Source organism: Chlorocebus sabaeus, chromosome 10 (assembly GCF_047675955.1).
Source record: "Chlorocebus sabaeus isolate Y175 chromosome 10, mChlSab1.0.hap1, whole genome shotgun sequence".
NCBI lineage: Eukaryota > Metazoa > Chordata > Mammalia > Primates > Cercopithecidae > Chlorocebus > Chlorocebus sabaeus.
Genome location: NC_132913.1, coordinates 39,104,432 through 39,130,797, shown reverse-complemented (window position 1 = coordinate 39,130,797; position 26,366 = coordinate 39,104,432). Strand labels below are relative to the sequence as shown.

At 38.9% G+C, this 26,366-nt stretch overlaps 2 protein-coding genes across 9 annotated transcripts in view; both read left to right on the top strand.

The window, feature by feature from the left end:
- The window catches only part of CACNB4 (calcium voltage-gated channel auxiliary subunit beta 4), a 272,030-nt gene extending 259,511 nt beyond the window's left edge, over positions 1-12,519 (top strand). For all 6 annotated transcript variants that reach the window (XM_007964966.3, XM_007964968.3, XM_038002130.2 and 3 more), the window contains 2 exons: positions 3,159-3,344; positions 5,896-12,519. In XM_007964966.3, coding sequence (XP_007963157.1) covers positions 3,159-3,344; positions 5,896-6,156 — 447 coding nt within the window. In that variant the 3' untranslated portion in view covers positions 6,157-12,519. The remainder of the gene's footprint in view (positions 1-3,158; positions 3,345-5,895) is intronic.
- Positions 12,520-16,901: 4,382 nt separating this feature from the next.
- The window catches only part of ARL5A (ARF like GTPase 5A), a 32,099-nt gene continuing 22,634 nt past the window's right edge, over positions 16,902-26,366 (top strand). Inside the window, exons 1-2 of one of the 3 annotated variants that reach the window (XM_038002135.2) lie at positions 16,903-17,265; positions 22,136-22,239. Coding sequence is in view for 1 of the 3 variants with exons in the window: in XM_007964964.3 (XP_007963155.1) it covers positions 17,220-17,265 (46 nt within the window). In the remaining 2 variants the exon portion in view is untranslated. Of the gene's footprint in view, positions 17,266-22,086; positions 22,240-26,366 lie in introns of all 3 variants that reach the window. The other 2 variants (XM_038002134.2, XM_007964964.3) reach the window with 2 other exon arrangements.

Genomic DNA, 26,366 nt, shown 5'->3' with positions numbered 1-26,366 from the left:
GACTGAGGCTTAAGCACACAGCCACGTGCTGATACATACAAATTCTATCCATTCATTGGCAAAGAGAAGTGCTTTATTAAACTTAGGGTAATTAAATGTGCCACTATGTCTACAACAGTGACAATGTAACAAGTAGAACGGCCAAGTAGGTATAAACCTTATTCAAATAACATTCTGCCATAGGTGCTGCTTACCCTCCTTGGACTTTGCAATCCTGGCTGTGAACGTCAGGACCCATCCAGCTCAGGTATCCTTGGAAGGTTTTTCAGTTTGGCACTTTAAGAAACAGCAAGAAAATGACTCGTTGAGACTAATCAAACCCATATTATATGAGACCTATGTAATTAAATTTTATGTTTCACATAAATAAAATGATATAAACAACCAACTCCAGATCACATAAAGTGTAGAACTTGCAGCACACTTTAGCCTGGAATGACCGAGAGACTGGTCCTTTGTTCTGGTGCTGCCTCGTTTCCTCTTTCTTCCTCCTGTGCCATCTGAGTCTGTGGATGTTCCTTGGGGTATAGCTGTCCTTGTCTCACTCAAGTCAGCACCTCGATGCTTCTATTTATGTCAAAGTATCATGGACAGTTCTGATATTCTATATTTGTTACTGCTGAACGTTTACACAAGTGGGGGAGGGGCTTTTGATTGCAAGAGACAAGGAATTCCCTTGGGTTACTTTAGTGGAAAACGGGATTTATTGTAAGCCTGTATGTTGACAGAAACTCTAGGCAGTAGCTGCTTTCCCTGGCCCTCATGGCTATATGGTCTCTTTCTTCCATTGTGCCTCTGCTTCTCTTTTTTTGTTTTATTCTCGTCCCTCTACAGATAACATTCTTTGGCTTACTCATAACTTCCCCTTCCTTGTAAGTTCAGTTTTCACACATCTCTTCAAGCCTCCTTCTAAATCCAGAACTTTATGCTGCAGCTCCAAACGTTAACTGGCTCAGTCTCTTTATTTTTCTGAATTAAAGTCCCAGTGTGACATAGATTATTACGGATTTTAATACTTATCTCTCCTTCCACACTTTATGCTTTTTGAGCATAAGATGTTGCCTGTTTTCCTTGCCACTGTATACCCACAGTGCCTAGAAGAAAATAGGGACTGAGTTAATATTTTATGAATGAATAAAATATGCAAAAAAAAATCTGAAATTTGCTAATAACTGTTCTTGGTTGGGGGTAATTTTCCACCTGAGGTGAACGGGCTGAGTCTTCTCAAACATGAGTCCATTTGGACTGAAGTCATCTTATTCTTTTCCTAGTCCTGTTCCAAGAACCCCAAATGGCTTTCCAATTTAAGGCCAAAATTTTCCATAAAAATTGATGTGATGAAACATTTAAATAGTAAATGTTGGGAGAGAGATTGTTTCCATGGTGACTTCTGCTTCAGGAGTCCTTGTTCTAAGCACAGAAGAGAATGACTGAGCTGAGACACCATGAACTTCACATCATCCAGTTGCCATTAACCTAAATTCAGCCAGCTTTATCAGTGCCCATGGCAGTGACCCTGTCTTTGATTCATTCCTGGGAGGTTCTTATTTTGGTAAAATGAGTTCATAAAAGCAGATGAAGGTGGTGGGAAAGGCATTTCAATCCTTCTATTGAAAGTTGAGATGTGAGCTGGGCATGGTGACTCATGTCTGTAATCCCAGCACTTTGGGAGGCTGAGGCAGGAGGATCGCTGGAGCCCAGAAGTTTGAGACCAGCCTGGGCAACATGGTGAGATCTTATCTCTACAAAAAGTTTAAAAAATTAGCCAGGTGCAGTGGTGCATGTCTGTGGTCCCAGCTACTCAGGAAGCTGAGGTGGGAGGATCGCTAGAGCCCAGGTGTTCCAGGCTGCAGTGAGTTGTGTTTGCTCCAGTGCACTCCACCCTGGGCCACAGAGCAACACTTTTTCTGAAAGAAAAGAAAAGAAGAGAAGAGAAGAGAAAAGAAAGTTGAGATGTGCTAACACTTACCTGTGGAATGACTTTTCTCTTTGTGTGGTGCCAAAGTTTTCTGATTTCCCTCTGAAGAGTGTATGTCTGGGGTATATCCTGTCTGTGTTCCCAGCCAAACTGTAATGACAGCGGGGCCACCCTGCTCCTCTGGGGCAGAACAACTTCCTGAGTCCAGACCAGATGTTGAACAATGGCCTTACTGTCCGAAACATGGACAGCAGATACTTCTTTTGTGACCCCCTGCTTTCCCCAATTAAACACCCCTTGTTCTTTTTTAACCATTTCACAAAATGATCTTGTGGTAGCAAACCACTGCCATGTGGTTTTCTGTTATTAATCCTAAACTTTCTTTCCTTAGTGTTTTATCTTAAGACATATAATGTTATTTTCACAAGCATTCTGAAAATTATCTAAGTAAATGTTATTCCCTTCAACATAGTTACCTTAGGAGAAGAAATATTTATTCCAATGATGTGGTCATTGCCCAAAACATGTCTAGAACTCCCTTCTCAGTGCCACACACTTGCTTCTCTCATATTCTGAAGCGTGCAGAGTGCAGCTCTATAGGAATATATGGCTAAAGATGTGAATACACACGGGTTTTCATTATATTTTACCTATAACACATTTACACTTACTTTATCTTTTTCTTTCTAAATAATGAAAGATCCAGCCGGGCGCTGTGGCTCATGCCTGTAATCCCAGCACTTTGGGAGGCTGAGGCGGGTGGATCATGAGGTCAGGAGTTCAAGACCAGCCTGGCCAAGATAGTGAAACCCTGTCTCTACTAAAAAAATACAAAAAAATTAGCTGGGTGCAGTGGCAGGCACCTGTAATCCTAGCTACTCGGGAGGCTGAGGCAGGAGAATCGCCTGAACCCAGTGGGCAGAGGTTGCAGTGAGCCAAGATCATGCCACCGCACTTCAGCCTGGGCAACAGAATGAGACTCCGTCTCAAAAAAAAAAAAAAAGAAAGATCCAAATATTGAATGAACACTCTCACTTTTATATTAATGTCCACATTTGTTCATGGAATACTGTGTAACTCTTCACTTGACCCTAACTTTAGAAACAGCTCATATAGCACCTCAAATTTGATATTAGCGAATAGCTATTAAAAATGCTATTATCTGTGTTAAGTGGAATTTTAGGTTTCATTGCCTAAAAACCTAAAATGGAAGTAAAGTGGATTTTCTTGTCATCTACAGGAAATGTTTGATGTTATACTGGATGAAAATCAGCTTGAGGATGCATGTGAACATCTAGGGGAGTACCTGGAGGCATACTGGCGTGCCACCCACACAACGAGTAGCACACCCATGACCCCACTGCTGGGAAGGAATTTGGGCTCCACGGCACTCTCACCATATCCCACAGCAATTTCTGGGTTACAGGTATTGTCTCTTTTTCGCTCATGCTTTTTACAATCTTACATGTAAGATTCTATGGGAACTTGATTAGGATGGAGACTGGAGTCATCCTTAATCTGAAGAGGGAACACTATGTGCACATTATATTTAAAAATCTTAAATATTATCTAATTATGATCTATCCTAGAGAAAACTACCCAGAGACTGACAATTTCCTGAGAACTTTGCTCTCTGTGAATTTATAATGGATTTTACTTAGGTAAATTAATTCCTCCTATGTCTAAACTCTGCTGGGAAACTGAATGCCTACTCAATGTACCTGCCCATTACATTTTTTAGAGACATAGTCTCACTCTGTTGTCCAGGCTGGAATGCAGTGATATGATCATAGCTCACTGCAGCCTCAAGTTCCTGGACTCATGGGCTTATGCAGTCCTGCTGCCTCAGCCTCCCAAATAGCTGGGACTACAGGCACATACGACGCATGTGGATAGTTAAAAAAAAAAAAATCTGTAGAGACAGTGTCTCACTTTGTTGCCCAGGATGGTCTCAAACTCCTGGCTTCAAGCAGTCTTCCCACCTTGACCTTCCAAAATGTTGAAATTACCATCATGAGCCACCACTCCTGGCCCCTTCATTACTTCTTAATGCCACTTCTCAAGGATTATACAATAGCTAAATAAGATATATAGATGCAGATAGGCCTTTCGACTGCCCTTAACTAATCCCGCCCCACCCAGGTTGCTAGGCCTGCTCTCTACCTTGCACAAGACAGTGTGGATATAAGTAGAGCTGCTCTGTTCAGAAACAGTAACTGATCCCTGAGTTTTCCTGGGGCTGTGCAGGGACCCACCTTTGTAAGTGGCTGTGGCACGTGTCTTTTAGGGAAGCTGGGGATGAACACAGGATCAAGAGGTTCTCTCTTCTGCTGTTCTGGTGCTGTACTCAGAGGTAGAGATAGGGAGCCAGAGACCTTATGGTACAAAATGAGCCTGCCTTTCTACATCAATTATTATTTACCATTCATCAAGTAGCTACTGGAATGTGGCCAAACCTGCAGCAAACTGAGGAACATGTAGTCAACTGAGCCCTCTTATATGATGATGAGTTTTGTTGTAATGGATTATAATGATAGTCATAATTGTCGATCATACAGAGTTAACTCTGAGATAAATGGCACTCTCTGAAATGCTATTATAGCTGTATTACTCTGTTACAAAATTGCATCTTTGTAAGCAGAAAAACTGCCATGCAAATGAGTAGCTTTTGAAACTAGAAATGAACATGAAAAATGTACTATGGTAATGTACAGCACATGTGCATACATTGGGACTATTTCATGCCTTGTTTCACTTCCTGTGGGCTGATCTGAGTGTACATTACTGCTGACTAGTTTGGATTGGCTCTGAATTGTACATTACGGAATGAGAAATAGATGCATGAAGCAATACACTTCTGTAATGTAGGTGGAAATGCAGTGTTGCACTTTCGTATTGAATACAACAATCTTGACTCATCACTGCTAAGACATCCACCTAGATTGGCCCTCCCTGTTTCACTAATGAGTTAATGTATTGCCCTTAATTCTGTGGCCTATTTCTTCTCCCAGTAACAACTGACACTTCATTGTGAGGCACCTGACTGAGGTTAAAGGCACAGTCTGTGACCTGTCAAATGAATTTCCTTCTGCCTGAATCTGAGTGTACTTTAGATGAGATGTGTCGGCCCATGGTTTCACCAGGATCCTGTACCTTAACTGATGTGACCTACCTAAACCGGTAGACACAAGTAGATAAATGTTTTCTCATAGTGAAGAAAAATGTTAAATAATATTTTCTGAGCCTTCAAATAAGTATCTTAAAATACTAATTTCAATTAATGGTATTAGAGGAATTTAGTTTTTATATTGGAAGATTATTTTGCAGGACATTTTAGTTGAGGAAGCAAGATTTATAAATGTATCAATTAGCTGGCTTCATAATTATTGTATACACCCTTGGAAAGATTATTACATTAATGTAGGATGCAGAAACACTTTATTTTATGAACAGCACAAATAATAATTTTATTAAAATGTTTTAAAAGGTATAAGGAATATTCAGTTGGATCAAGGTGAGGTGTGTTACTTTAGAAAGAGAAATATTATATCAATTCAGGAGAGAAATAATAAATGCTATTCTGGACTTTATTTCCCAATAGTAAAATAATTTTCATTTTTGCAATAGAAACAGACTTTTGCAATAGAAATGCAATAGAATAAGTCCATTTAGACCTTCCTAAATATATTAAGTTCCATTTAACAGTTAGCTTTCAATTCTACATTTGTAATAGGAAGCATAGTCATTCAGCACTGTGGAATTAAACTCATAAACTATCAACACTCTGGCAGCTTTTCATGTTGTGTCCCAAATAAACAAGACCAGATATTCTGAGCAGACCATTGGTGCATCAGAATGCCTGATTAAGTCAGATATTTAGCATCTTATTGTACAGATCCTATGATTTTACATACATTTACATGTTTAGATGAATGAAGCTGACATTATTTAATCAATGAACTATCTGATATTTTTAGAGTCAGCGAATGAGGCACAGCAACCACTCCACAGAGAACTCTCCAATTGAAAGACGAAGTCTAATGACCTCTGATGAAAATTATCACAATGAAAGGGCTCGGAAGAGTAGGAACCGCTTGTCTTCCAGTTCTCAGCATAGCCGAGATCATTACCCTCTTGTGGAAGAAGATTACCCTGACTCATACCAGGACACTTACAAACCCCATAGGAACCGAGGATCACCTGGGGGATATAGCCATGACTCCCGACATAGGCTTTGAGTCTGATGAAACAAAAAATATTCATCTGTTGACAATTTGCCATAGCAGTGCTAGGATAAACCAATCATCTTAACTTGGCTAACAGAGCACAGTATTTACTGTGCCAATGGGCTGCTGTCATTTTATGCTAAGTAAGGGGCAAAAAAAATTACATTATGCCCTTGAGTCTAGATGGATATTAGATGCCCGATCATATAGATATTTTTAAGTGCAACATTTACATGATAACAGTACATTTTGTTTTCTTCATAGATTTAGACACATCAATTTGTAATTTAGGGTACTTACAAGGCACATATAAAATAATTTCCCATGCTGGAAATTCCAAATGACCAGTTCCAGTTGGAACCAATTTATAAACCAATTCCTGTTGGAATTTGGGTGAATTGACTAGAAAGTCTACTTGAGCATGTTGTAATCAATTGAAAAATCTGGGAAAAAAAAAAAAAAACTAATAAGAAAATAGAAATACCAATAGAAGCCAAATCCAGCTTTGGTATTTATTTGCTGGAAGCTAAATTTACACTTAAAGTTGGAGTGTATAAACATTTTAATATATGTTAATGTTGCCAGAATGACTTTTCAAACTTACCAAATGTATTGATAGTGCCAAAAAAAAAAAAAATCTCAGAAATCTTAATGCAGAAATTATATAGTCTCCTCAGATTTTAATATTTTTACTTCTTTCCTGGCACAGCTGTTGTATTCAAAGTGTTTTGCTTTTTGTTTAGTCAGTACTGTTAGCTCATTTGAGGTTGGCAAAAACAAATACAAACAAGCAAAAACCCTCAAAATGTTTTCAGCAGTGAGAGAGAATAGTAAAGAGAAGCCCAAGCATAGCTGGTTATATGAAATATAAAATGGGGTGTTGTTCTCCCTTTAATCAATCTGAGCACAACTACGTACATCCAGGAATCTAAAGTCAGATAGTAAGGATGTGGTACCAATCCTCCTGAGTGTAATGCTAAGCACTTCTAGACGGGAATTCATCTATTTCTCTTAATACAAACGCAGGGTCAGTATTTCCCGCCAACAAGATTGAGTATCTTTCCATTGCTTCTTTCAGTCTCTGTCTTTGGATATCTGAATGTTCTGGCCCTTCAGCAAATTCTTTAAATCATGCTAAGGATTTTTGTTTTATGTGGACACACTCAACTTTGATATTCAGGAGGTGTTTTTACAAAATGACTAATTGAAAAAAGTTGAAACAAATGATTTTGAAAGCTTGCACCAAAAAATAAACTCATAGATTCAGAAATATTTGTTGACTAAAATTATAGCATTTTAATGCAGAAAATTATAAAGAATTTGGAGATTGAGCTGCCTTATTTCTAATGAACACTCCTCTTCATCTTAGTAAGTCTTCACCGTTTTTCCAGTGGCTATAATTATGGAATTGGTGACCTATGTTTTATATTATCAAGGAAGCCTTAGATTCACTATGATCCAAGAAATTATTGAAATTGACCCTTTTTACATAAATATCTTTTAAAAAATTGCTCTTGTTTCTGAATGTCCACAGTGCATGCATTTTCTAAAACTCCAATAAGTCCAGCCATCAAAGTCCTTTTCTGCTAGTACAGGTCATGAAGCCTATTTTTGAAAATGATGATAATTAATTTTATAGTATCTTCTTTTCTCCCCAAGCCTTTCAATATTTAGGTACTCAAAGCATGCACCAGTTCAGTAATCTTCTTGACCATGGAAAGAAGTTCCATATTACTGATGAATTATATATATATCTTGAACCCCATTACAACCTCACCACATCCCCCCTGCCTTTATGTTCACTATATGTACCCCATTACAAACCTGTTTAGCTGATAATGAGGATACCTATAAATCTGTAAGTCATTTCAATATTTGATACAATTAAAAAATATGGGCTTAGTAAATTTTAAAAGTTAACATGTGATACTGGCTTGTGAGATTCTTCTGTCATCTAGTGAAGCTTATAAAACTTTCAGTTAAGACATTTTAAAAGAGTTATATCCATTAGGCACTTTAATAAACATATAACCTGCCATTACCGAATACTTTGTTAGAACACAGAAGAGCATCTTCCAGCAAACAAAAATATATTTATTACATGTACAGCACATACTTGCATGAGAAAGAAAACATTAGCCAAAACATTTTTCTATATGCTTTACTGGTTTCTTGTTTGTGCGCATTAAAGTATTTAATTGCAAAGAGTGCACCAAGGTGTATAAATTTAGACTAGACAGCTGTTCAGCTTTTTCTGTAGTAGCATTAGCAATTTGGTCATTTAACTACTTTAAGATATTTACATTTTATGGCAGGTAGCTGTAACAGCATTTACATATATTTCCTAGTCATCAAGATTACCATCTTCTTTCAACTTTTTAAAAGTCACTTGTTTTTAAAGGCCTCTCAAAGCCTTGTTTTTAGTCTTCCATGTCATGCCGATAAAGAGAGGCTCATTCAATATCTGTGCACAAAACCAATCTATCATTTACCGTCAGACGTCCATACCTGTTTTGCTTTGCATTCTTACTCAAAAGCTGACAATCTTGGAAAGGGTATAATGTATATTTTATTGATGGATATATTTAAATGTTTACTTTAATTTGGCATATTCTTTCCCCTTCTGTAATAAGTTTATCTTCCTCAGATAAGGGGATATACATCTTATTTTTTTTTTTAAAGACTTAAGAGTTTATTGTGTAAATGATACTTAAAATCTAGATATATACTAAGTGAAAAGTTTTATTTTTGCCAAGCACACCAAGCACCTTTGAAAAATACATATTCCATAAATACTCTGTTTTTAATTAATTTCATTTAAAGATAGCAAATGATTATAGGCAGGAGAAACAAGTCTTTTACTGTTTGGAGGCTGTTTTAACTTACAGTACAAGCCACATACTAGAATTCTGTAATTTCAGTCACAGACATATAATAATATGGACTCATGTAACAATGTGGAAATGTAGTTCTGGAAAAAAAAGGAATGCAATTTGTCAATCCTGATGTTAATGCTCAAGGGTATAATGTGACTCTGATATTATAACCAACAACATTATCTTGTTTACCATTTAAAGCAACACTTAGAAATGTTTATAAGTGATGATTCTCTCTTATCTTTATACAGTTCTATTGGAGAGAAGGTTGAAATTGTTCACAATTTAGACTGATGATCTTTCCTACTAAGAGTCTTAATTTTGTGACTATATAAGTCATTGCAGTTAGTCTTTAATGAAACAAATTTTATTAATGTGAAACAAATTCTGAGACAATTATTTGTTCCCTTTAAATAATCTGCTATTTAATTGTTGTTGTTGTTGCAAAATGTATTTTTGGAATGTTAACCTCTTTTCATACCTGCATACTTGAACTTGTCTTTTGTGTGGGGGCCTTAAAATTCATAATAGGAAGTGGAGGCAGTGAAAGGAAGTAAGAAAAGGAAATTATTCTAAAAGATGGTTTGCAAATTTAAACTCTTTAAATGAACATATCACAAAATGTTGTTAAGACCCAGGATGTCCATTAAGAATGTTTCTTGGCAACCTTAATTTGCATGTTAGTATATATTTTCTTAGTTACACAGTTTTATTTTGGTATTTGCTTAAAAAATGTAATACCATTATAGAAATTACCCTATGTACTGATATATTTACTACCTCTTCTCTAGAGAAGACAATCTGTCTTTAAAGGGAAAAACACTGGTCAATAAGTAGTGATCAAAATTATCACTATTCTGGCTAACCTTGCTGCAAAACTAAACGCATAGAGTGTTAAAATATGCCTTCCCTTTAGATTTTAAACTGTTTCCAAAATGCTCTTTGACACCCTTTCATTTCTTTCACGTCAGTGAAGTTTTCTTTGAATTGATCCACAGTTTATCATGAGGCAAGGTTAATTTAACATGTAAGTCATCATAGGGAACAAAACAAACTGCAAGGGAATTGCCTTTGTGTGCAACTTGTTATAATATCTAGTTCTAAGTCTAAAAGAGAGTAGAAGTCCAGAGATTTTAAGAGCAGCTGGTTTGCAAATTCACGTTTTGTTGGTCCTTGACTTCTGCAGAGACCCAGAGCATGACTTAGCTATTTACTGGGTAAGGATATGCATTATCTTGGACTCCCATGTAATTGGAATAAACTTCATATCAATGTTTCAAATAAATGCTGTGTACCCCTTATTCCTTTTATATTTCTGCCTTTGTCTTTTATGACAATGTTGCATGTTGTGTTTTTTTTTTAATTATATAAAACTCATCCTTGAATGACTATATGAATGAAAACTTTATAGGAAATTATGTAATAAAATCTGTTTTATTAGTTTCTCATACCTCTAAATCCTGTCAATATTTAAAATAACTCTTACTAAGTTTACTTCCTCAAGCTGTGTCTATGGGGCAGAACAGTACTCTTCTTTAAAATGGTAATCATGATCAAACCAGTCAAGTCAATCCAGTTAGCTGTTAGACAGACAATAAGGATAACCTTCTTTTTGACTCAAGCAGTCAAGTTAGTCAAAATAGTAAAATTGGCTTATATGGGCACCCAGAACTACAGCATTCAAAAATTACTTTTAAAGATTTCTTCTTTTATTGAAATGGACTTTCTTAAATAAAATACATCCTCTGATAGCAACTATCTCTTTTTACTTATAGATGATTAATTCTAAATGCTTCATGTAATTGAGGGACATTATGAGAAGACTAGAAAGTTTCTCATCAGATAATCCTAAGGGCTGTAACTTCTACTTGCCATAAACAAAGTATAATTAAGAGTGAGTAGCAATTGGTTTGGGGGAGTCTTAGTTATGTATGAAACTTTCTTTTGTTTCTCATGATGTATGTAAAATGTTTGCAGAAGGATGGTAGAAATTGTTACTAATTAATTTAGAGTGGTTTGGGAGAATACACTGATACTTCCTCATTTGAAAATTATAAGGAATTAAAAGAGGAACTAAGAACCAGTAGTGGCTGGCCTCTAGCTTTTCAATACTTTGTAAGTGTTCTTGGTTATGTTTTGAACACTTAAATTTCTCAACAAATGGCTATGTCTATATTTATGTAGGGGCCACTCTTGCCCTACTTGCATGCCACTTTCACACACTTTTAACTGAAATCGGTGTGAATTCTGTATGCATAAGGGATGTATTAAAGATGCGGGATCATTAATGCTATATTGTTGCATACTATTTTTCATATGCCTTACAATATTTTCTGGGACGTTATTAAAATGAAAGCATTTTATTGCCAAAATAAATCTATGTTGTTATTTATAACCTGCATTAGCAGTAGAAAAATAATGTAGCAAAAACATATTGTACAGTACAAAATTATAAAATATATATTTTGCCAATAATATAAAAATAGATTGAGGAGAAAGAAGCACATTTGTTGTAGCACAAACTTATAACAAAATCCACTGTTAAATTTGGCAGTCATATTTTTTAAAAGTATGTCGATTTAGTTCTATCAGATTTACTTCATCTACCATCTTTTTAACTTGCTGCTTGATACTGTTCCAGCAATTTATTTCATAGCCTTGCAATCTGTGGATGTAATTCCTTTTGTTTTATTCCCTTCCATAAAGTTTATTAAATTTTATTTTGTGATAACACTCATACTATATTTTCTCTTCTTATTTCTTCTCTTTCAATAACAGCAGCAGAAAGTCACAGCAAGTGAGCTCATAGGGCTCCTCTGAATTTTGGACATGTTTGAAATTTTCGTATTTTTCACAGCCTCAAGTCAGAAAGATCAATAAAGATGTCCCAACCACAAAGAATTATATTACTTAGGGATTCTTTAGTTTGTTTTGTACTGAATACTACTTTGAAACATAATTTAAAACCATTAGCTGTGTTTTTGTAGGGATGGTGGGAGGGAATAAAAAATAAATGTATTAACATAAAACATACTAAAACAGAAATATGGCAAAATGATGTAAAAAGATTTTTCCTACTATTCTGAGGGCTGTTGAAATCCCAGGCTATTGCTATATCTCCATTGACAAAGTGGGATAAAAAAATACCTTTGTCAAATAATTTTTTTCCTTTCTTTCTTTAAATTTTAATTACTTTAATAATGTGTCCCCTTTTATTTTTCCTATCTAGGTATGTGTAGCATTCTACAAGGCATGCTGGGTAAAATATACTATGCAAATGTGTACAGTGCTGCATGTTTTGTTCTCCCTCTGCTTTAGTGGCTTTAAAGAAAAAAATGTGGTGTTATTTTTGTGAATAAAAACATTTAACAAAGAAAATGCAGAGTGCATGCATAGAGTATCCTCATTTCTATGGATTTGTTTTATGGAATTCAAATGTGTACAAAACAACTGCATTACTTTTTTTCTTTTATATAATAAATGAAAAAACACTGAAACCAGCGTTATACCTCTCCTTTATATTATTCTAGAAATATATTGAAGAAATACTGGAAATCAGTAGGTACCCTTTTATGAAAAAAAAAAGTCTAAACATTTATCCTAAAAATGCATTCAATCAAATGACTATTTTCTGAATACTCTGCCAGGTGCTATGAGTGATCACAAAATAAGCACTGTATCAGGAAAGAGTTTATAAGTTAAATACACACACGTGTGAAATAAAATATATTAGAATACATGTGCAAAATAGGATTGAGTATAGAAAAATATACTAGATGAAGTATTGTTCACAAGTCATTCACTCCAAAATGATTAATATTGCAGTTATCAGACATTTCCAAAGCTATCTTGTACCTATAAGAATTCCATAGTATGTATTCGGAGCAATTGTCTATGTTTAAAGACTTGATTGGAATTTGACTTTTCTGTCATTGCACTGTATAGGAGATTCAAAAGAAATATGGACTGTGTTGATTATTATCACTGCATTAGGATTATACAGTGATTTATTAGAGTCAAGTTATTTCACAATTATCACATTTAATTCATCTGATCACCCAGGAAAGTAGGCAGGGCATGGATTATGACACACAAATACAAATGAAGAAACCAAAGCTTATTGAAACTTCTCTCTCAAAAGAATTTTTCTTTCTTTTTTTTTTTGAGACGGAGTTTCACTCATGTTGCCCAGGCTGGAGTGCACTGGTGCGATCTCGGCTTACTGCAACCTCCGCCTCCTGGGTTCAAGTGATTCTCCTGCCTCAGCCTCCCAAGTAGCTGGGATTACAGGCATGCGCCACCACACCTGGCTAATTTTGTATTTTTAGCAGAGACGGGGTTTCTCCATGTCGGTCAGGCTGGTCTCCAACTCGCGACCTCAGGTGATCCGCCCGCCTCAGCCTCCCAAAGTGCTGGGATTACAGGCATAAGCCACCACGCCCGGCCTAAATTCTTAAGTATGTTGCATTAGTCATTTCCCTCAACTGGATATTTCAGCTTATTTTTCTCCATCATTGTGAGCCTACATAATGGATCCATGTTCACTGGTATCTTTTGCCTTCACCTCCACTGCACCCGGCTATGAGTATGTATTTTTAAAGAAAAATTTTAAATGTTAAAGAAAAATTCTTGGCTGGGCACAGTGGCTCACGCCTGTAATCCCAGCACTTTGGGAGGCCGAGGTGGGCGGATCACCTGAGGTCGTGAGTTCGAGACCAGCCTGACCAATATGGAGAAACCCCGTCTCTGCTAAAAATACAAAATTAGCTGGGTGTGGTGGCGCATGCCTGTAATCTCAGCCACTCGGGAGAATGAGGCAGGAGAATCGCTTGAACCCGGGAGGCGGGGGTTGCAGTAAGCCGAGATTGCACCAATGCACTCCAGCCTGGGCAACAAGAGCGAAACTCTGTCTCAGAAAAAAAAAAAAGTACTCATATGTTACTGTTAAGCTAGGTAATCATCTGAAGCATACAAAACAATGCCTGGAATATAATAAATGTTGACTGAATGAACAGTACCTCAGTTATTGGAGAGGTATTATATAAGGCTATCTCAACTATCAAAGTATTTCAGCCAACAATTTGAAACTCATCCACCAGCCATATGCCTGAAGCTACTTCTCTTGTCATCAGCACATTTCCAATAATAAAATGGACTAAGGAGAGAAACATCTCATTTGTACTTTCATACAACATGAAGATTAGCACAGTGGTTTGAGTATGGATCTAACCTTTGCCTGGGTTCAAAGTCTTGATCCAGCAATAACTAGCCGTGAACTTGCGGCAATCACTTAATGTCCCCATGCCTGGGTATTTCTGTAGAGTGATTTTCTTTTGATTATGGATCACATTTTCCTGTTTCCTTGCACGTCTAGTGATTTTGTATTGGATTTAGTACAATGTAAAGTTTACATTGCTGATGACTTGATCTTGTATTCCTTTAAAGAATGTTATACTTATTTTGGCAGGCAATTGTGAATTAGTTTGGCCCTTTCAAGGTTTGGTTTTACGCTTCTTTAGAACTGGTCTTATGTAGGGCTTATTCTTAGGCCAGTTAGCTCCTCTTCTAAGGTCTCTGGGGGTGTCCACTCAATTATATCGAGTTTATCCAACCCGCAGCCTGTGCGCTGCATGCAGCCAAGGATGGCTTTTTAAAAATTTATTTATTTATATATTTAGTTTTGAGACAGTCTCGTTCTGTCGCCCAGGCTGGAGTGCAGTGGTTCAATCTCGGCTCAGTGCAATCTCCACCTCCTGAGTTCAAGCGATTCTCCTGCCTCAGCCTCCAGAGTAGCTGGGATTACAGGCATGCACCACCATGCCCGGCTAATGTTTGTAATTTTAGTAGAGACGGGATTTCATCGTGTTGGCCAGGCTGGTCTCAAACTCTTGGCCTCAAGCGATCTGCCCACCTTGGCCTGCCAAAGTGCTGGGATTACAGGTGTTAGCCACCACACCTGGCCCCAGGATGGTTTTGAATGTGGCCAACACAAATTCGTAAACTTTCTTAAAAGATTGAGTATTTTTGTGATTTTATTTATTTTTTCGCTAATCAGCTATCAATAATGTTAGCTTATGTTATGTGTGGCCCAAGACAATTCTTCTGCCAGTGTGGCCCAAGGAAGCTAAAAGATTGGACACCCCTGTCCTATATATTCAGTTCTCTTCACTCTGGCTGAAGGGAATTCGAATAATTCCTGACCCGTTGTAATCTCTGGGAATCATTTGCATTACAGTTCCCTGGTACTTATTTTTCCTCAGGAATTGTGATTGGCCAGCCTCCTGCGGGTGCATACTGTATGAGTACAAAGTGATAGGCAGCCAAAGACTCCATGGCCCATTAACAGGTTTGTAGAGCTTTTCTCTGTGTAGCTGCCTCCTTCCAGTTACTCTGCTTCACAAATTCTAGCCATCTTGATCTCTGGGAATGCTGATGTGCACCTTCAGTTCTAGGAGGTTCCCAAATTCTCATTTAGGTTCCCACTTCCTCTGTAGTTGACTGGGAATTCCTTTTAGGGATAAAGTCCAGGAAATGGTAAGACTCCACTTGTTTCTCTTTTGCAAAGAATCACAGTCCTGTGATGTGTTTTTCAATATCTGAAATGTCATTGCCTGTACTTTGTGCAGTTTTCTATTTGTTAACGGTAGGAGGGTATATTCAAACCATCCTACTCTCTCATGTCTGAAATCAGAAGTCTCTCTAATGACATTTTGCACTTCTCTCTAATCATAGATAAATTGGTCTTTAAACTGTCTCTCTCTCTCTCTCTTCTTTCTTCACTCGGAAAATAACCTGGGAGACAATTTCCTTAAGGTAGATTGTAAAACATGAAGCTCCAGCATCACAGGTTAATGTGTATATGACATCCATTTCATAAGCTGACATCTGCGTAGGAGTCTGCAAAAGTCTTAGAGCTACCAAAGCATTACCTACAGCATGCAAGAATGGAAATATTAAAGAGTTAATGCAAATTGCTTGTACAAACTACATTGTTTTTCTAAACAGCGTACAGAGTATTAAGTAAATCCAGACATGATAATCTATAAATTAATATGGATTACTATGATTTTCCTTCCCTTCATGTATGGCTCCTCTAAATTTTGACTTTTTAACCATAAAGCCCCAAAAGAAGTCAAATAAATTACTTTTCTATATTTTGAGGTAAAATTGTGTGTAGTTAGGAGAAGTGAGATGGGAAGGTGCAGTTTATTGCTGATTTTGCTTAATTTCATGCAGCTGTTGTGGATGGGCGTGCAAAGCAGTTCAAATGGCTCCTACGTCTCCCAATTTTTCTTTCTTTTCCTTTTTACCAAGGTTAAGGAGAACAGAAAGGGACGGAGCTTTAGTGGCCACTAAAGGTTTTTAAATAGGGGAGTGACTTGATCAAAATCGTTGTTTTGGGCAATACTGACCTGAGAGTGAAGAGCGATTGGAAAGAAAAGAGCCCTGAAGTGCAAAAACGGCTTTAAGGCGACTATCTAGGTAAGGCCACTGACTTCAGCTGAGTGTCAGAGGGCGGCAGGCTTTTCCCTAAAAGACCCAGCGGGGACACCATGTCTTACAGGTCAAGACGTGGAACTTTTACTGGTGTGCCAAGGGTTGGGGATGGACATGGGGTACTCAATTATATGTTCACATTATGGCGCAATGGAGGAGATTCGAGAGAAATATAAATACTCGGGGACGCAACAGCAAGCAGTCGGAAGCCATCTGCCCCAACTTGCGGCCTTCACAGCCTCAGTCCCAGGTAAAGGTCCCACGCCTTCAGCAGTCTTGATTATGCAAATAAGCGAGAACTAGGCGGGCGCCCTTTCCCAGGCTCCGCCCCTCTGGCCGCGCGCCTGCGCACTCACGTCCCACCAAACCCACCCCCTCGCCTCCCCCGCCCGCGTGGTCGTCGCCTCCGCAGCCGCCCGAGAGGAACTGGGGGAGGACGGTGGCCCGCGAGGCTCGTCGCAGACAACGCGGCGGCGATGTCCGCGAGCCAGGCGAGTGCCGCGGCGGCAGCGGCGGGGCCTTGCGCGCGGCAGGGCGGCCTGGGCTTCGGCCTCCCTCCGGTTCCCTGGAAGCGGGCCCGCGACCAGCGCGGGAGCAGCAGCAGAGGCGGAGGCTCCAACGCGTCTCTCTCCTCCCCTTCAGCCTGAGCCAGGGGAAGCCAGGCGGCCCGGGTGTCTGGAGGGGGGGGTCTGCTGTCCGAGAATGGGAATTCTCTTCACCAGAATATGGAGACTGTTCAATCACCAGGGTGAGGAGCTCGGTCCGCGGGCGTACGGGTGGAGGAGAGGGTCAGCTCGGGCCGGCTGGGTGGGGGTCTCCGAATACTTCCGGAATGTGGGCGGCGCGGTCGGGCGCCGCCTTAGCGCGGGGTGCAGGCTGCGCCGATACGGCCCCGGGACCGTTCGGTTCCCGCTCCCGAGCCTGGGGATGGTTCCTGACTCGCAGCCCTTTGTCTTAGGGGACCTTCCTAATAAGTCTTTTCCGCAATACACCCATTGCTCCGATTTCGATTGAGAGTGGAAAATGTTTCTTGCCCTACGTCCAACGTCCCTGAGTATCACGGCCTGGCCTTTCAGCCGTTTCTTTGCTCACCAATTGGATTTGGACACCACATAGAAATGCTGGGGTCTTCTGGAATGAAGGTTATAGATTGCGGCCCTAACCGCACCACTGAGCGACCGCTGTTGCAGAATGCGGAAAACGGGAGGAATCGCTTGACTTGTCCAATACACCTCTGGTTTATGAGCCTGCCTTCCACTGCCATCCCTCTTTGTGTGTGTTGGGGGCAGCGGGAGTTCTTCTGCCTCCTGAATTGAGATGGACTTCTCTGCATTTGTTTTACTTATTATACCTGTGTTTCAGGTTAAGCTTAAGGTCATTTTTCTACTCGTGTGGGTTATTTGCTTAGACAGTTTTTGTTTGCTGGGTTAAAAATGTTAAAGTGTTTCACTAAAAGTTTTAAAAACATACCATATGAAACATTTGTTAACCATAGGTAACTAGCAAGTTACTGTTAAGTGTGTTATATAGGGATGCTTAAGTTCAGCCAACCTCAGACATGACCATGAAATACATATCAGGCTTATTAAAATTTGTTACAAAATGACTAAAACTGGGGAAAGAATATAATTTGAACCCAAAGACTGGATACTTATTAAGATACAGTGGCGTACTTTTGTTTCTTTTTAACTCGTTGGGTGGTTCATCATCCCGCTGTCAGTAACTTAGTTTGTGTTTTTCTCCTGTGTAAGCTGGTTGGTGGTGTTACATCCCAGTTTTCCAATAAAGACTTACGTGAATGTTGGTGTCTATTATGTACACGTACTACAACCACCTCCTTCATGATCTAGCGGCTGTTGTAAGAAGCTTAGGGGAAGCAAGCATAACTAGAACTTGTGATCCCTAATGTATCTTTTACACACACACACACAAATGTGTAGATAACGTGATACCGAAAGAAAGGGCAGTATCAATTTTTCTGATAAGAGGAGTTTTCATAAAGTAGAGAAAATCAGTTCTAATCAGCACTGTCTCTGACTGGACTGGCTGTTTGTGTTGGGAGCAAGAGAGTGGGAACCAGTCACTTAAACTCTGATTTTCTGGTCTAGGTTTTATCACCTAGAACACCAGGGTTCTGTGGAGCCTACAAATCTTGTAAACTTTATTTCTGCATTTCAAATATTAAAACTTACATTGCTGTAAGACTGGTAGTACTTACAGTAGATAAGATCTATTCTAGTTTTAACATCCATCATTTTATATTATTTTCAGCAAAGCTAGTGTTTCATCTGCTGTGAGGTTTGGAAAGGCTGCTTGTTAATTGAGCTCTAGTACTGCCAGAAAAATAGACATCACCATTTTCTGTTTTGAGTCAATGATAAAATTATTTGTTTCTGTAAGTTAAGAATAATTGAGAACTTTGCCAACAGCTCCTTGAAGTAGCAAATAATAAGGGTGTGTGCTCTGGTATCACTACAAATTGCTAATAGTAGTGTTTTTATAACCTGTATTTTGTGGTACTTTTTGACGGGACGTTTATGTCAGTTTGGCAGACATTAATAAGGGAATTAATGAAGTTAAGTTCTAGAAAATTAGATGTGAATATTGTGAAAATGTGAATAAATTATTTCTCTTCTGGTAAACAATGTGGCTGTCTTATCAATAGGGTCACTTTTCAGAATATCCACCATTTAATCTAATGCCAGATATTTGTTGGTTTTTTTTTTTTTTTTTGAGACGGAGTCTTGCTCTGTCACCAGGCTGGAGTGCAGTGGAGTGATCTTGGCCCACTGCAACCTCTGCCTCCCGGGTTCAAGCAATTCTCCTGCCTCAGCCTCCCGAGTAGCTGGACTACAGGCGCGCGCCACCACGCCCAGCTAATTTTTGTATTTTTAGTAGAAATGGGGTTTCACCATGTTGGCCAGGATGGTCTCGATCTCTTGACCTCACGATCCGCCCGCCTCGGACTCCCAAAGTGCTAGGATTACAGGCGTTGGCCACGGCAGGGTTTTTTTTTTTTTTTTTTTTCTTTTCTGTATAGGACATATTTAAGTTAGATGTCTTGGATGCTCTTGTTTTACCTTCAGTGGATTCAGAATACAATCTTATATTCTTTTCATAGAAACTCTTGGAAAGAATGTTTCGGGAGATTACAGAATTTGCCATCTGATGAAACTTAAACTAAGCAGTATCTCCTGTTTCTGAAACCCCCTGAGAACAGCTTTTTCAGTTAAAGCTGAGATTGAGTGCACAGCGAAAGCTCTTTGTATCCTGTTCGAACTAGAAAAACCGGAGGTCACATTTAGATGATACTGAGCTTTAGTAGAGTACAAACTTTATCCTAGATGCTGTCATTTAAATCATTTTATTGTATTTTATGTTTTAACAATCTTTTGAAGTAGTTATTTCCCCTGAAAAGGGAAAACTGAGGCTCAGGTGGAATGATTTTTTTTTTCCCCAGGCCATACAACTGGTATATGCCAGAGTCAGGCAAGTTAAAACACTGAAGGAATGTGTTGCTGATTTTTGGTCTTTTTAAAGAAGAGATCGACGACATTTTTTCCTCCCTCCTCCTCCCCCAATTAACTTTTTTAGTTGCTAAACTCTAGGTTGTCTTTAGAACTTCGAAAAGTTGCCATTAGTAACTTTTTTTGTAGAAGAGCTTGTGATCAGTGGTTTACTTATTTTCAATAAACAAATATTTAAACACCTATTTAGTCCAGGAACTGTTCTAGATGGTGGGAATAACAGACAAAACAGACAAATTCCACTGCCTTTATGAAGCTTTCATGCAGTGTGGGGAGACAGGAAATAACTCACTTTGTCTCTACAAGTAAGATAATAGTGGTTAACACTTGTGCAAGGTTCACACAGGTTGTTTGATTTAATCTTCACTTAGTTGATTTATTCTTCACAACAACCCTACTAGGTAGATATTATTCCCCTTATTTTACAGGAGCAAGGAAACGGGTAACTTGCTTAAAGCACTATAGTTAAAAGTGATAGACCTGGATTTTAACCAAGATTATCTAGTGCCAGAATTATTTCTGCTACACACCCCCCCCCCCGATTTTAACCGAGATCTAGTGCCAGAGTCAGTTCTACACACACACACACACACACACACACACACACACACGTTTGCCCACAACTTCATATAAGAAGGACTTTGTATAAGAAGGACTCAGATAAAAAGAACTGACTCTGATGTGAACTATAAAAGAAGTTGTGGAATTTCCTCCTTAATGGCCTTGTATTGCTCTCTTGATTGGTTGCTAGAAAAGGAATTGTAAGTATCAATGGGTGCAGAAGAAGCTGCCTGTGCTTCAGGAACCTGATGCTGAGGAAGCCACCTCTGCCTTTGGCTTATTATTATTATTATAAGGGAGTTCAAATGTGTAGAGAAGAGTACATATGGAAGCTGAGTAGCCAAGGGGTAGACTTGCCTCTTAGCTTCTAATACACATTCTCCTCAGTTTATGATAGGATTATATCCTGGTAAACCCACTGTAAATTGAAAATACAGTAAGTAAAAAATGAGTTTAATATGCCAGACTTCCTGAAAATCATGGCTTCAGCCTAGCTTGCTTTATACATACTCGGAACATTTACATTAGTTTACAGTTTGGCAAAATCTATCAAAGCCTATTTTATAATAAAGGTTGAATATTTCATGTAATTTATTGAATACTGTACTGAAAGTGAAAAACAGAATCTTTACATGGGTACTTGAAGTATGGTTTCTACTGAATGTGTATTGCTTTTACGATATCACAAGTCAGAGACCATTTGTAAACCCTTTTTGCATGCTCTGTGGAAGTGGAGCTGGGTCCTTTAAACGTTTTTCTTTTACCACTGGGCAAAATGTTAAGCTTTTTGATAGGCTGTACTGGAGGGGCATTGCAGGAGGAAAGGGTGTTTGTATTTAGTTATAGTGTGCTTTCTTGACAGGCTCTGCTTGTAGCATGAACACCTTCTCCAAGGCCTGGCTCTTGTACTGCACAGTGGTCAGCAGCAACCAGCAGCGTCCCCTAGTACCCGTCTTAGTTGGTTTCATAATGGAAGGTCTCCAGTGAAATACCTCTCAATAAACAGTTTTTCCCAGCACCAAAGAGGGAGGATTTTTGGGCGGGTCCCACCAGCTGCTTCTCTGCCATTCAGTCAACCAGTGTTAGGGAGTGGGAGGACCTTCATCTCAACCTTAGGGGTAGTGAGTGCTTCTTATGTTTGTCATTCCCGTAATCTTTTAGCCAATCTCTCATTACTGCAGTCCCCTGTAATATTTTTTTGATATTGAACTTTCCAAGTTCAAATTATTGTGTGATTTCTGCCTCCTGATTGGATCTCTGATTTTGCCATGTATAATCATTGCTTTTTTTTTTTTCCAGCAACCTCATAGTGCAAAAGAGAAGTTTGGTTATTACCCTGAAACTTCATTTGCCATTACTGAACTAGCAAATTTATTTTCAAACTTTCTTTTTATTGATAAGACTTTTAAGTTTTAAAAATTGAACTTTTAGTACAAAATGACTTGATCAGCTGTCTCCCTCCTAACCTTTATATTTTCCAGATCTGATTTACTTATTCATGAAAAATATTAAGCTCATGCTTTATTCCAGGATCTGTTCTATGGACTGAGAGAACTTCAGTGAACTTGACAAATGGAATTTTTTGCTCTGAGAGACAAAGAATTGATAGGGCTTAGTGATAGTTCAGATATGAGGTAAGAATGATGAATTAGGATGTCTCTCCATTTATTTTCCTTGGTGTTTTTGTGTTTTCCGATGTTGTATGATTCACAGAGATAGTAATTCTCTACAATAACAATTATTATGCTTAAGTTATTGACTGATGAGTTGGGGGGAGTACATATTAACTTTTAAAGACTGGCAATGAATGGAACTGGTAGACTGCCTCAGTGTGTCAAAAAGAAATGAAGGAGAAGGGAAACAAGAAGCATTTTCATGACAAAATTGTAAGGTATTGATTGGTACGTTGAAGCCTAATTGATAATTCACAGTTCCATCAAAGCATTAGAACAGTGTGGTTGTTGTGGCTTATTTGAGTAAATACAGGAATGCTGTGACATAGTCTAAAAGAAAAATCATACTAAGCAGTAAACTTCTGATTCGCATGTATCAAAGAGTTGGAATGGCTGAAAGTTTTATTACCTTTGTCCATAATAACATTCTCATACTAGGCATATTGGGATTCTATGGGGTCTTTATTTTGAAGTGCGTTATAGCACTTTTTGGCTACAAATTTACATTTTGTATAGATGCTTTTCCTTCTTGCTAATGAAAGGAACAGGCTGTGGTGGTGAGAGTAAAGATGTTCAAAGAAAGTTGATCTAGTATTAAAAACTTTGTGACTAATCTGACCCTATCATTGAGTTGACATGTTTGTCTTTGAGCCCATTGCAGAGTTTGATCTTAAGTTTATAGTTCTCATTGTGACCTACATGCTATGTCTTAGATTTAGGAAGCTATTAAAAATGGTCATTGGTGGCCGGGACACAGTAGATCGTGCCTGTAATCCCAGCACTTTGGGTGGCCAAGGCAGATGGATCACCTGAGGTCAGGAGTTCTAGACCAGCTTGGCCAACATGGCAAAACCCCCATCTCTACTAAAAATACAAAAATTAGGCCAGGTACGGTAAACTTCTGATGATTCATGTACAGGTGGCTTACACCTGTAATCCCAGCACTTTGGGAGGCCAAGGCAGGTGGATCATGAGGTCAGGAGTTTGAGACCAGCCTGGCCAATATGGTGAAACCCCGTCTCTACTAAAAATGCAAAATTAGCTGGGCGTGGTGGTGTGTGCCTGTAGGCCCAGCTACTCGGGAGGCTGAGGCAGGAGAATCCCTTGAACCTGGGAGGCAGAGGTTGCAGTGAGCTGAGATCATGCCATTGCACTCTAGCCTGGGCAACAGGGCGAGACTCAGTCTCAAATAAATATATACAAAAAAATTAGCCGGGCATGGTGGCACCTGCCTGTAGTCCCAGCTGCTTGAGAGACTGAGGCAGGAGGAGAATTGTTTGAACCCAGGAGGTGGAGGTTTCATTGAGCAAGATCACACCATTGCCCTCTAGCCTGGGCAACAGAGCGAGACTGCGCCTCAAAAAAAAAAAAAAGTCATTGGTGCTTTATTGTAAAAACACACACAAAAATAACTCAGATAGAGCTATGTCTTGGGAGAGAGCAACTAGAACTTGGCAATGAATGTCGTTTGTAGGTGTTTGGGTGGAATAAGGAGGTAAAGGTCCTCTGAATCATGGATTCTTCATTGGAATGCCCTCCAGAGATCTCAGACTACATGTGGTTTTTTGGGATATTTTCCAAGTTCTGTTTATGTTTGATTGGAGTTTCTTTCTTCCTTTTTGTTTTTCAAGTATTTTAACCATTTGTTAAGAATATGGTATGTTCAAATATATTAGTTTGGTTTCCCTTGATTGACTTTAGAAATCTGCTTAGGTCTTAAGAGTTTGGGGGCATGGTTACATATTTATGCATTTGTAAGTATATAGGAATTCATTGAGTTTGTAAAATTAAGCAGAAGAGTAAGGTCTGCAGTGTGGAGAAATGGTGTGAGCAAAATTAAATGATCAGAAAGTTTATGACACGTTCTAGAGACCGAGTAGAGCAGCTTTTCTAAATTTTAGGAGGTAGGTCAGGAAGAGTTAGGGGAAAATTTGGGCTAAGGCTTAGCTTTCTTTGTCACACTCATCCTTTTTCATCATGTTTATCTAACGATATTACCTCAGTTTTCTTACTCACTTTCAGGTGCAGACAGAAGGTTATGGGTCCTCCAAAGCTTCAGACCTTGGTTAGTTTCCCTCTTGTTCATAGCCATTTTACCTTTCATCTTTCCTGTTCTACTGTAACAGTAACCTAACCTTTCACCTACTAGGACTTCCAGCCATTTCTAACTTTGTAGGGCAGGACTGGATTTCTTTCCCTGCCCAAATTCCACGGCTAGCCGCTTCATTTCTTTCTTATCACCGGCTCTGACGCGCTTTTCTCTATTAACATTTTCCACCATGCCAGACATGTGGATTCTGTCTATTTATTTATTTTGGAGACAGGGTCTCACTCTGTCGCCCAGGCTGAAGTGCAGTGACACAATCTCGGCTCACTGCAACCTCCGCCTCCCAAGTTCAACTGATTCTCATGCCTCAGCCTCCCAAGTAGCTGGGACCACAAGTGTGTGCCACCACACCCAGCTAATTTTTGTATTTTTAGTAGAGACGGGGTTTTGCCATGTTGGCCAAGCTGGTCTTGGACTCCTGACCTCAAGTGATCCACCCGCCTCAGCCTCCCTAAGTGCTGGGATTACAGGTGTGAACCACCGCGCCTGGCCGAGACATGTGGATTCCTAGCCTGTATCATCTACTATACCTTCTCTCTCCAGTGTGCTTTCTTTATTTCTAGGCACTGTTAAAGAAAGATTTGAAGCAGTTTAAATCCTAATCCACAGCAGGATAGGTTATCTAATTTCAGCTTATTGATTCTCTAGTTCATTCCATACAGTGGGTGTAAAAGATGATGCATCTTGAAACAGTTAACCTTTTCCTTTCCTCAGTAGGCAACTAACTTGTGTTATAAGATGAAATTCTGGAATGAGTAATTTCTGCCATCTGCTTTATCTTAGGCTTGTCTCTGTGTTGTTGCACATGGTTTTGTTCAGAGCAATTTTACCTTGGTGATCATGTTCAGCTAGTGGCCAGGTATGATAAAGAATCTTACCTCTGCCTCCTGGGTTCAAGCGATTCTTCTGCCTCAGCCTTCCGAGTAGCTGGGACTATAGGCACGCGCCACCAGGCCTGGCTCATTTTTTTGTATTTTTAGTGGAGATGGGGTTTCACCACCTTGGCCAGGCTGGTCTTGAACTCCTGACCTTGTGGTCCACCTGCCTCGGCCTCCCAGAGTGCTGGGATTACAGGTGTGAGCCACCACGCCCAGCCTAAGAGTCCCTTTTTTTTTCCTTTTAGTAGTTTTCGCCAAGCTAGTTTTTCCTAACAGAACTGTTAGAAAGCACCAGGTTTGGAATTAGGACATAATAACCAAGTCCTAGGGACATGGCTGAAGTAAGGAGATCACTTTAAAAAATACCTGTACTAAAGCCAGATGAGGTTTTACTTTAAAGCTCTCATTTTAGGAGGCTATATAGTTTTTTCACTGATATGTCCTACTGTTATTCAGTGTATCTTTTGAAACTCCTTTTAGTTCTTTGGAAACAAAATTTTAAATAATTCTTCATATTTCACTTAACAACAAAAAGATAGCACTCATTTTAGATACCTTTTAACTTATAACCATGATGATATCAGGTGGCTCGTCTCCCACTTTAAAGTCAAGTTCATCTTCAGAGTTTAAAAGATTTGCCACCATTAGGTGACAGTATTCAAAATGGTGTACCTCAGGCTCTGAAAGCAGTTATGAAAGAAGCGTAGCAAACTATTTTGAAAAAATGGTAACGTGGTTGGAATAAGGGTTTAACCTTAACTGATTAAGGACCTTGTAAGAAACTAAGAGAGTACTATTTTTTACTTTGTGGTCTCTGTGTACCTTATTTATACATATACACGTTTTTACTCATTCTTTATTGTTATATATTATAGATTCTTGCCTATATTTTTGTTTCCTTTTGAACTTTTCCTGCTAATTTTGTACTATTTTTAGGGTACCATTTCTTTTATTTGTCGGAGTAATTGTATTTTCTTCCTGAGTATTGACAAGCCCATCTAAATTCTGGCCTGTAGCTAATACATTGGGGGAATGGAGAGGAGGCAGGGTGGGATATATTCCTGGAACTTAAAAATAAGCTGACATTTTGGCCGGGCGTGGTG